This window comes from Sinocyclocheilus grahami, unplaced genomic scaffold, assembly GCF_001515645.1.
Source record: "Sinocyclocheilus grahami isolate Dianchi unplaced genomic scaffold, SAMN03320097.WGS_v1.1 scaffold79.1, whole genome shotgun sequence".
Taxonomy (NCBI): Eukaryota; Metazoa; Chordata; class Actinopteri; order Cypriniformes; family Cyprinidae; genus Sinocyclocheilus; species Sinocyclocheilus grahami.
The window spans coordinates 1707123-1719037 of NW_015505258.1; the positions used below are offsets into that span (position 1 = coordinate 1707123).

Sequence of the window (11915 nt, forward strand, 5' to 3'; positions counted from 1 at the left end):
ATTTAAATTGACAATATTTCACAATATTACAGTGTTTACTGTATTTTTAATAAATAAATGTAGCCTTGGTGAGCATAAGAGACTTTCCAAAAAAAAGAGGGGGTGGGGGTGGGGGGTTCTTGAAAATATTTTTCTTTACAAAAGGGGGGCGCGGCAGAAAAGTTTGGGAACCACTGGCCAACTCGAACACACAATATTTAATTTAATTTAATTCATACCTACCTCATGTTGCACGTTTGCACTTTTGCAGAAAAACAATGACATAATAAAAAAAGACTTTTCAGGTCTATGTCCAATCCCTCACTTTTTCTAGTTATATAAGGTTAAAATATTTTGCCTGTAATTTTTTTTTTTCTCATATCGCAATATAATATCGATATTGCCTGGACAGTGTAAAATATTGTGATATGAATTTTAGCTCATATCGCCTACCCCTGCTTTCTTGCGCACATCCAAAAAAACACTTTACTACACTTACTTAATCTGTTTCTATTGGCCAGACAGTGCAGACATATGTTGCAGCTTTTATGCTGAATCTTAACAGAGTTTGGCAGTGAGTCACTTTAAAAACTTCAAACAGTGTTTAAAGGAATTAAATTCACTTGACTTCAGGAGGATTTTAGGAGGTAACTAAAGATTTCCACTGTGTGACGAGCAAAAAGTGTACAAATGTTTTCCCCATAATTTTAGATAATATATCTGTTTTATACTTTTCAACTAAACAGTCTTCTTTCTGTCACGCATTTGGTTTGAAATGTACGCTTGTGCTATTTATCTTCCAAATAAATGCCAGTTGGTTTGATATTTTAGCCACTATTTGTAACACTTTCTCCTTTTCTTTAACAGTAACATCCCTAGTGTAGGAAGTGCAGCTGAGCAGGACCAGAGCTGCACCCCTCAGACACACAACACCTTTATGTCTAACAGCGCCCCTCCCAGCAACAGCGGCGCTGGCATCCTGCCCTCCCCTGCCACCCCTCGAATCTCTGCCCCGACGCCACGGACACCCCGGACCCCACGCACCCCCAGAGGCCCTGCCAGCGTCCAAGGCTCGCTGAAATACGAGAACTCCGACCTCTACTCTCCTGCCTCTACGCCCTCCACCTGCAGACCTTTAAATTCGGTAGAGCCGGCCACCGAGCCTTCCATCCCAGAAGCTCACAGCCTATACGTCACCCTCATCCTCTCCGAGTCGGTCATGAACCTCTTTAAGGACTGCAACTTTGACAGCTGTTGCATCTGCGTCTGCAACATGGACATTACGGGGGCGGATGTGGGCGTCTACATCAGCGATCCCAACATGGATTCGCAGTACTCAAGCATGGACCCCTGCTCCTGCGGTTTTAGCGCTGTCATGAACCGTCGCTATGGCAACGGGGCCGGCCTCTTTCTGGAGGACGAGATGGACATCATGGGGCGGGGTTCAGATGCCGGACGGGAGACTGAGAAGCACTTTGAGGCTGTACGCACAGCCTCCGTTCAGAGAGGGGCAGCCCTTAAAGAGCAGGTCCCGGATGATCTAATCCTTCTGCTGCAGGATCTGTGCACTAACCCCTTCTCCCCAATCATCAGGCCAGAACATCCCAGCACCAGTCTCAAGCCCCCCATGCGCCTGGAGGAGAGGGACTATTACAGTGACTGCTACTTGGCTCTGGAGCACGGCAGACAGTTCATGGACAACATGTCAGGAGGAAAAGTCGATGAGACACTGGTCAAGAGCTCTTCTTTACACCACTGGGCCAAACGCAACGGTGAGACTTCCTTCAATTCAAGTTTATTTGTATAGCGGTTTTTATGATACAAATCGTTGCAAAGCAACTTTACAGAAAATTAAGTTTCTACAATATTTAGTGGTAGCTTATCACTGGTGACTGTCAGTTAATGTACATATGGTAGAAATGTACGGAAAAATCAATTAAAGATGTAATCAAACAGACGTTTGGTATTTGGTAGTTCTGTATGTTGTTTCAGGATTGGCATCATCTGAGGTCCTCTGTGATGTTGTTGATCAATTGTTTTTATTCTTTTACTTTTATTTTTACACTGCTCATTCAGTGCAAGGTTTTTAGCAGTGGTTCAAAACCAAAGAGCCGGGGTCCACAAGATGGCTAAAAAGAATTTAAATTAATACATTATCAATATGTTTCTTTCAAGTTTAAAGGCAGATTTTTGCTCCTAAGTGAAAGTTGTAGAAACTAGACCATTGATTGTGCTTTTAAACTACCCTTTATGGTCAGAACATGACAAACACTTCACGTTTTTGAATTCTTTACACTTTTCCAATCATTTTTCCTTAACAAAATAAATAGCTTAATATAAAAAACTATTTCTTATTTTATGCATGTTGAGTGATATTGTTTCAAATCATGAAACAGGTTTGCCTGACTTTGATGCGTACCTTCAGCACAGTTTGCAGTGCAGGCTGCAATATTAATATGACTTTTTTTTTGTCTCTTAGAAATGATGTGACAGTAGCTTGAGTTAGTATTCAGATGTAAATTTGTTTGTCAAAAGCAGTAACATCTGTAAAAAATAACTTTTTTAATTAAATTTAATTATTCTGACTGTTTGAGTGTTATTAAAATGAACCATTGTTCTTCTATAGTAGCATGTATTTAGATCATGATAACCACAGTTAAAACCTCAATACCATAGTAAACGTATCTACATGGTTTCCAGGTATTTGTATGAAAAACAGTACTCTAAATACATTTAGTACAAATGCACAAACACTATAGCTTAATCACAAACAATACAGTAAGTATATCCCATTACTCCTTTAATACATGTCTACATTAATATGATAAAATTATATATGAATATAATCCACATTTCTGCCACAATACCATGGTGCACTTGTTACTACAGTGAAAAAAGCAGTAACATCTGTAAAAAATAACTTCTTTTTTAATTAAATTTAATTATTCTGACTGTTTGAGTGTTATTAAAATGAACCATTGTTCTTCTATAGTAGCATGTATTTTAGGGATGCACGATATATCGGCCACCATATCGGTATCGGGTAAACGTATCTACATGGTTTCCAGGTATTTGTATGAAAAACAGTACTCTAAATACATTTAGTACAAATGCACAAACACTATAGCTTAATCACAAACAATACAGTAAGTATATCCCATTACTCCTTTAATACATGTCTACATTAATATGATAAAATTATATATGAATATAATCCACATTTCTGCCACAATACCATGGTGCACTTGTTACTACAGTGAATCCATGGTAAATTATGACGATTTGTAGATTGAAAGCCTTCTGACTGTATTGTTGCACATAGTGTTTCTGCTGTTTGTCAGTGCGTTTGTCAAATCTGTGAGTCATTTGTGTTCTTCGCTGTTTTAAGCGCTTCACACTAGGGTTGGGTACCGAAACCCGGTACCAATATGGCACCGGTACCTATGTAACCGGTATCTACTAGAACCGAATCAGAATGCAGATTTCGGTGCCTCATTTTGGTGCCATGCCTGAGCGATCGATTGAAATATTTGTCCTCTGGTTCTCCGAAACGAACGTAAAAAGCATCATCACCGGCACCGCACGTGAAAAATAATTTCCCGACTGAGAAAATGCACGTTAACTCAAGTCGGAGAGCTCTAATAATACAAATCCAACAAATCTTTGTAGTTAAGAGAGTGTCCATGTTGTTTTCACATTTCGACCAAACCAGGCAGGATTTGGTTCAGTCCATGGGTTGTTGATTGGATGAAGGCAGAACAGAATATGAGCTTGGCAGGCTATTGTAAGAAAAGGGTGAAATGATTGGAGAAGTCCAGCATGTGTTGCCAGAACAATCCAGTTATAGATATGTAGATGCCGTAAACAGATATTGTGAATTTTCATTTCATGCAGACCTGTAGCAAATTCTGCAAGTAACCAACAAAACTGCTTTCTCAAACTAAATGAGTTCATGAGTAAATCTATTTGAAGTCAAATCTGGTGCTTGAAAAACACTCCTCTCTCTGTGTTCTTGCAGCTTTCGATATGAACATGCTGTTCTCCCAGGACGTGCTGAGGATGCTGCTGTCACTGCAGCCTGTCCTGCAGGACACCATCCAGAAGAAGAGGTCTGTGCGCTCTTGGGGAGTCCAGGGCCCCCTCACCTGGCAGCAATTCCACAAGATGGCTGGCAGGGGATCGTACGGTAGGCATAACTCAACATACACCATCCTCTGCATCATTTATATATGATACAGGCATATTTACCCAACTCTTTTCTCTCAGGCACAGATGAATCTCCAGAGCCCCTCCCCATCCCCACCTTACTGGTGGGTAATGAGTATGACTTCGTGGTGTTGTCTCCTTTTGCTCTGCCGTACTGGGAGAAGCTTCTGTTGGACCCCTACAGCTCTCAGAGGGATATCGGATACATGGTGGTGTGTCCTGACAACGAAGCCCTGCTTAATGGAGCCAGAACTTTCTTCAGAGATTTGACAGCTGTATATGAGGTTAGAACGTGCTAAATTATGAACTCGCAACGTGATTTGCAAATCATCTTTATTTCATTGCAACATTAAAAACATATACGCATGCCCGGTTTTTCATATGAAGTTGGGCTGTCTAACTTTTTCCACATTTGTACAGCACACTCAATTATATGGTATATTGCAAGTCTCAACCATCTGATTATTTGCTGTAAAATTACAAAACTATATTATCTCCCAGCTCTTTTTAAGTTTTATATATAAGTAATATCTACATACACTAAATGTGACTATAAGGCATAAAGATGATATATTATGATGTTATGAACATGAATTTCATGGTTTTCTGTAAAGCTGCTTTGAAACAATGTGTATTGTGAAAAGCACTATACAAATAAAATGGACTTGACATGATTTATTATTGTTTGACAGTCCTGTCGGCTTGGTCAGCACAGGCCCATCGCCAAGTCTCACGCTGATGGCATTGTGACGGTGAGCGATACTGAATCCAAAGCTCTCACAGACCAGACTCTCACTGACTGGCTCCCAAAAACCATCAACAGCAGCAGCGAGGTGTTTAACAAGCTCAAACTCTACGCACAAGTGTGCTGTCACGACTTGGGTATGTGCACAAACAAATTATGATGTTGTGCGGACAGTGTAAATGCAACAATCTTATACTATTTCTTATCTCTTCAGCGTCCATTCTAGCATCCCAGTCTTTGGACAGCTCACTGCTTTCCCAGCGAAACCCAACCAGCTCTACACAAACTTCCAGCTCTGGCAGCCCCGTAACGGCCGCTCAGAACGCCACCCCATCCACCAACAGCACCTCCAACACTAACACCACTACCACCACCACCACAACCACCACCACTTCCTCCTGCTCTCAGGGCATAGGCACCATGCCGTCTTCCAAGCCCAACTCACTGCCTCCTTTTGGGGGCTTGCAGTCCAGCCAGCCGAGTGGTGGTCAGAGTGCAGGGACTCTGGGGGATGGCACATCAGCCACCAGCCAACCTCAGGTCCAGTCTGAGCCTGCAGAGAGGTACCACCTTTCACATCCAAACAATCTTGTTACTGATTCTCTCAGATGTGATCTCTAAACTGTGATTTATCTGTGTCACAGCACAATGGAGAGAGAGAAGGTGGGGGTGCCGACTGACGGAGACTCCCATGCTGTCACCTATCCTCCCGCTATAGTGATCTACATCGTAAACCCGTTCAGCTATGAGGAGACAGGCCAAGGCGGCAATTCTAGTGTGTGGACGATGGGTCTTCTTCGCTGTTATCTAGAAATGCTTCAGTCTCTTCCCCCTCACATCAGGAATGCCGTATATGTCCAAGTAAGAATCCATCTGATCTGTGTTTTCCGACTCTTAACGTCACGTTGCTTGGATTTAAACATCCTGTGTTTTCTTCTACCAGATTATACCCAGCCAGTACTTACTGCAGCCGGTCTGGAGTGAGGAGCGCCATATATACGCACAGCACCTGAAGTCTCTGGCTTTCTCAGTTTACACTCAGTGCAGACGGCGTCTGCCAACCTCCACTAATGTCAAAACGCTAACAGGCTTCGGCCCCGGCCTGGCCATTGACACTGCACTACAGAGCAAAGAGGTACTCCTAATAATTACCAATATATTAGACAAAGGGTTTTCAAATTAAATAGCTTTCAATACAGACTGGTCAAATGTTATATTTCCGTTTCTTTCATTCTTTTAAAAAATTAGGGGCTCAAAGGGAGTCCTAGAAGGACTTCACTTTTTCCCACATTTTGTTATGTTAGGGCCTTATTCCAAAATGGATTAAATTCAATATTTTCCTCAAAATTCTACAAACAATATTCCATAATGACAACGTGAAAGAAGTTTGTTTGAAATCTTTGCACATTTATTAAAAATAAAAAACGTAAAGATCACATGTACATAAGTATTCGCAGCATTTGCCATGACACTCAAAATTGAGCTCAGGTGCATTCAGATCATGCACTGATCATTCTTCCTTGAGATGTTTCTACAACTTGATTGGAGTCCACCTGTGGTAAATTCAGTTGATTGGACATTATTTGGATAGGCACACTCCTGTCTATATAATAGGGGTGGAACGGTTCACGGAAAAAAATGTAACCGTACGGTTCTCCACACACGGTTCGGTACGCGCTAGGACCGCGGTTCAATTTAAATCTGACTATGCATCTGTAATATGGTTTGCTATAAATAACAAGTAAAACAAACAGGGTTCAGCTAATGTATGTTTCTGTTGATGGATGCACATTCTGTCTTCCCAGTACATTACAACAACAGTGATGAAAAAAAAAAAACCGTGGACAAACCATTCACTCTTGTTCAATGCGAATGCCGTATGCTGGAATATGAGCAGTCATTTATTACGTTATCACCTGGGTGCTGATAGCGTGCTGTAACGAATCAGCTCATGGGAAATATGAATAATTAATCATAACTAGTTATAATTAATTATGAATATTTTAGATCCGCTGTGCACACAGCACAGGTGAGACCTGAATAGCACACGTTGATATCTGTGTTTAAACTAAACTTGTTTAAGTTTAAACATTTAAGAGCCAGAGGACGCGAGCTTGCGCGTGCAGTGAGAAGAGTTGTGCATGCGCTCATCTGAAGCATGCAAAACCGCGCCTCAGAACCCGCGCAAATATTAAGCTTTCTCTGAAGTATTGTGTTTAAATGGACAAATTCACACAAAAATTATGTCAAAATGCCCGTCTTTGTAAGTACCCTATAGCAGACATAGCCGCCTGTATCAGTGCGCTGGATCAGTGCATTCTCTTAAGGCCTGTTTACACCTGGTCATTTCATGCGTTTTTGCTGATCGGATATCTTATTTGTTAAAACTTGGCCACATAAATGTGGCGTCGCAAAACGGATTTAAATCCGATCTTCAATTCCCGTGCTATAGTTAAATTCAACGGAGTTCACGTTAATGAAATCAAAAGATAAGCGATGCATTTTATTAATTATCAGCTCATTTAAAGATCAAAGACCGCAATAGGAGAGCGTGCGGCATCAGCACTGGAAAGACCTGTTTACACCTGGTCATTTCATGCGTTTTTGCTGATCGGATATCTATCTTATTTGTTAAAACGTTTCCATTTACACTTGGCCACATAAATGTGGCGTCGCAAAACGGATTTAAATCCGATCTTCAATTCCCGTGCTATAGTTAAATTCAACGGAGTTCACGTTAATGAAATCAAAAGATAAGCGATGCATTTTATTAATTATCAGCTCATTTAAAGATCAAAGACCGCAATAGGAGAGCGTGCGGCATCAGCACTGGAAAGATAAGTTTGTCTTACTACTTTTAATGAAGATGATTGTGTGTTGACCGTCTACGTATTACTTTTTAATTCGCGTCAGTTTGCGCGTGGGCTTGCTGAAGAGATACTCAGCTACTCGTCCACTGCGATGCATGTTGCATTAGCGCAGTCATATCTGACTATAATGTCATATAGCCTATAACACGCTCTCACACGTTTATTATTTTAAAATTTTAGCACTGGAAAGATAAGTTTGTCTTACTACTTTTAATGAAGATGATTGTGTGTTGACCGTCTACGTATTACTTTTTCATTCGCGTCAGTTTGCGCGTGGGCTTGCTGAAGAGATACTCAGCTACCCGTCCACTGCGATGCATGTTGCATTAGCGCAGTCATATCTGACTATAATGTCATATAGCCTATAACACGCTCTCACACGTTTATTATTTTAAAATTTTGGGAGGGGTAAAATGTGGTTTCAACAACCAGATGCATTTACACTTGTCCAGTTTCATCTGGAATGCGGCCCAGACCACCTCCTGAAGTGGTTTGAGCGATCGGATTTATATCTGTCTCGAATGCGTTTCGGAGGGCATTTACACCTGGCCTTTTCACAATCAGATAGCTATCCGATCAGACAAAACGCATGAAATTACCAGATGTAAACAGCCCCTTAAATCCGTCTCAAATGCGCTTCGGAGGGCATTTACACCTGGCTTTTTCACGATCGGATAGCTGGATAAGTGACCAGGTGTAAACAGGCCCTTAAAGTGACAGCACTATTAATCAAACAGCAACAACAAAGAATTCACTCATACAGTGAAATATGCAATGCTGTTTTACAATTCATTACTTTATTCAATTTCTGTACCTAAAAACTAATGTTAGACCTACCTAAAAAAAAAAAAAGGAAAATCACTGTTTATTTTATTTGTATCTTTACTCTATTGTATTTATTTGTGCTGTTGCTTGTAGTTATATAGATTATATTTATTCTTTATTTTTAGTATAGTTTTCCCCTAAACATAGCACATACCGAACCATACCAAAACCGTGACCCTAAAACCGCGATACAAACCGAACCGTGAGTAAGTTGAACCGTTCCACCCCTACTATATAAGGTCCCACAGTTAACAGTGCATGTCAGAGCACAAACCAAGCCATGAAGTCGAAGGAATTGTCTTTAGGATTGTATCGAGGCACAGATCTGGGGAAGGGTACAGAAAAATTTCTGCAGCATTGAAGGTTCACAGAAACAAGTCTCTGTTACCCTTAATGGAAGAAGTTTGAAACAACCAGGACTCTTCCTAGAGCTGACCTCCTGGCCAAACTAAGCAATTGATGGAGAAGGGCCTTATCTAGACTGGTGACCAAGAACCTGATGGTCACTAGTTGAGCTCCATGATCATAAATGCAGATGGGAGAAACCTACAGAAGGACAAACATCACTGCAACACTCCACCGATCTGAGCTTTATGTCGGTGTGGCAAGACTCAATCCACTCCTCAGTGAAGACACATGAAAACACACTTGGAATTTGCAAAAAAGCAGCTAAAGGACCCTTAGTCTCTGAGAAACAAGATTCTCTGGTCTGATGAACCTCAGTTCTAAGCATCATGTTTGAAGGAAACCAGCTCTGCTCATCACCTGCAGAGTACCATCCCAAAAGTAAAGTGTGCTGGTAGCAGCCTCATGCTGTGTGGCTGTTTTTCAGCGGCAGGGACTGAGGGACTCGTCAGAGTAGAAGAAAAGCTCAATGCAACAAAATATTGAGATAGCCTTAATCAGCAGCCATATCACCCTGTAGCCCAAGACTGGTCTCCCACTGAAGCTAAGCAGGATTGCGCCTGGTTAGTACCTGGATGGGAGACCCCTGAAGAAAACCAGGTGCTGCTGGAAAAGGTGTTAGGGAGGCCAGAAGGGGGTATTCACCCTGCAGTCTGTGTGGGTCCTAGTGCCCCAGTATAGTGATAGGGATGCTATGCTGACAAAAAAGCACCGTCTTTTTCGGATGAGAGGTTGAACTGAGGTCCTGACTCTTAAAAATCCCAGGATGTCCTTCGAAAAAGAGTATGGGTGTAACCCTGGCGCATTGGCCTCTGTCCATCATGATGGCCTCTCCTAATCATCCCCATATTCTGATTGGCTTCATCACTCTGTCTCCTCTCCACCAATAAGCTAGTGTGTGGTGGGCATTCTGGCGCAATATGGCTGCCGTCGCATCATCCAGGTGGATGCTGCACATTGGTGGTGGATGAGGAGATTCCCCCCTTCTATGTAAAGCGCTTTGAGTACCCGGAAAGTGCTATATATATATGTGGTCCCACAGTTAACAGTGCATGTCAGAGCACAAACCAAGCCATGAAGTCGAAGGAATTGTCTTTAGGATTGTATCGAGGCACAGATCTGGGGAAGGGTACAGAAAAATTTCTGCAGCATTGAAGGTTCACAGAAACAAGTCTCTGTTACCCTTAATGGAAGAAGTTTGAAACAACCAGGACTCTTCCTAGAGCTGACCTCCTGGCCAAACTAAGCAATTGATGGAGAAGGGCCTTATCTAGACTGGTGACCAAGAACCTGATGGTCACTAGTTGAGCTCCATGATCATAAATGCAGATGGGAGAAACCTACAGAAGGACAAACATCACTGCAACACTCCACCGATCTGAGCTTTATGTCGGTGTGGCAAGACTCAATCCACTCCTCAGTGAAGACACATGAAAACACACTTGGAATTTGCAAAAAAGCAGCTAAAGGACCCTTAGTCTCTGAGAAACAAGATTCTCTGGTCTGATGAACCTCAGTTCTAAGCATCATGTTTGAAGGAAACCAGCTCTGCTCATCACCTGCAGAGTACCATCCCAAAAGTAAAGTGTGCTGGTAGCAGCCTCATGCTGTGTGGCTGTTTTTCAGCGGCAGGGACTGAGGGACTCGTCAGAGTAGAAGAAAAGCTCAATGCAACAAAATATTGAGATAGCCTTAATCAGCAGCCATATCACCCTGTAGCCCAAGACTGGTCTCCCACTGAAGCTAAGCAGGATTGCGCCTGGTTAGTACCTGGATGGGAGACCCCTGAAGAAAACCAGGTGCTGCTGGAAAAGGTGTTAGGGAGGCCAGAAGGGGGTATTCACCCTGCAGTCTGTGTGGGTCCTAGTGCCCCAGTATAGTGATAGGGATGCTATGCTGACAAAAAAGCACCGTCTTTTTCGGATGAGAGGTTGAACTGAGGTCCTGACTCTTAAAAATCCCAGGATGTCCTTCGAAAAAGAGTATGGGTGTAACCCTGGCGCATTGGCCTCTGTCCATCATGATGGCCTCTCCTAATCATCCCCATATTCTGATTGGCTTCATCACTCTGTCTCCTCTCCACCAATAAGCTAGTGTGTGGTGGGCATTCTGGCGCAATATGGCTGCCGTCGCATCATCCAGGTGGATGCTGCACATTGGTGGTGGATGAGGAGATTCCCCCCTTCTATGTAAAGCGCTTTGAGTACCCGGAAAGTGCTATATATATATGTAAGGAATTATTAATGAATACCCAGTCCAGAGCATTCAGAACCTCAGACTGGGCAGAAGGTTCACCTTCCAACAGGACAATGACCCTAAGCACACAGCAAGAGTGGCTTATAGACAACTCTGTGAATAGGGCCTTTCGCACCGCAGGAACCTTTTCATAGTACCAGAACTAACTGTGGAACTACCCACTTTTTGGAGTTTTCGCACCGCCGGAACTGGGAGCGATTTTAGTACCGGACTGCCTTTTTCGAGAACCAAATTAGCTCCTACTCCGGAGCAGGGTCTAACCAGCACAACTGGTACTAATCGTGACGTAAGTAGACATTGATTGGCCAAACGCGTATGAAAACGCCCTCCCCCGCCATGATTTAAAACTCCGTGTAAACATACTGTAAGCATGTCAACTTATTTCCCAAGTATGGAGAACAGCGATAGATGGACGGACGGTGAAGTGCAGGCACTTGTAGCAAATGTAGCACTGCCAGTTGTCGTTGGAGATTTTTAGTCCTCCTTCCCGTTCTTTCAATCGCTTTACGTATACGTCGACTTTCCATGTCCACTGTGAAACCCGCGAGACACAACAAAAACACAGCTCCAATCACAGCGTCCTCTATCCTCCTGTTGTTAACGTAGTTCTTTGTTTCTGTTGTTGAACG

At 42.5% G+C, this 11915-nt stretch overlaps 1 protein-coding gene across 1 annotated transcript in view; it reads left to right on the forward strand.

The window, feature by feature from the left end:
- LOC107586266 (mediator of RNA polymerase II transcription subunit 13-like) overlaps window positions 1–11915 on the forward strand; it is a 33009-nt gene that overhangs the window by 14549 nt on the left and 6545 nt on the right. Inside the window, exons 10-16 of the mRNA XM_016273545.1 lie at window positions 847–1751; window positions 3998–4165; window positions 4246–4469; window positions 4878–5067; window positions 5145–5493; window positions 5575–5791; window positions 5874–6065. Of these exons, the coding sequence (XP_016129031.1) occupies window positions 847–1751; window positions 3998–4165; window positions 4246–4469; window positions 4878–5067; window positions 5145–5493; window positions 5575–5791; window positions 5874–6065 (2245 nt within the window). The remainder of the gene's footprint in view (window positions 1–846; window positions 1752–3997; window positions 4166–4245; window positions 4470–4877; window positions 5068–5144; window positions 5494–5574; window positions 5792–5873; window positions 6066–11915) is intronic.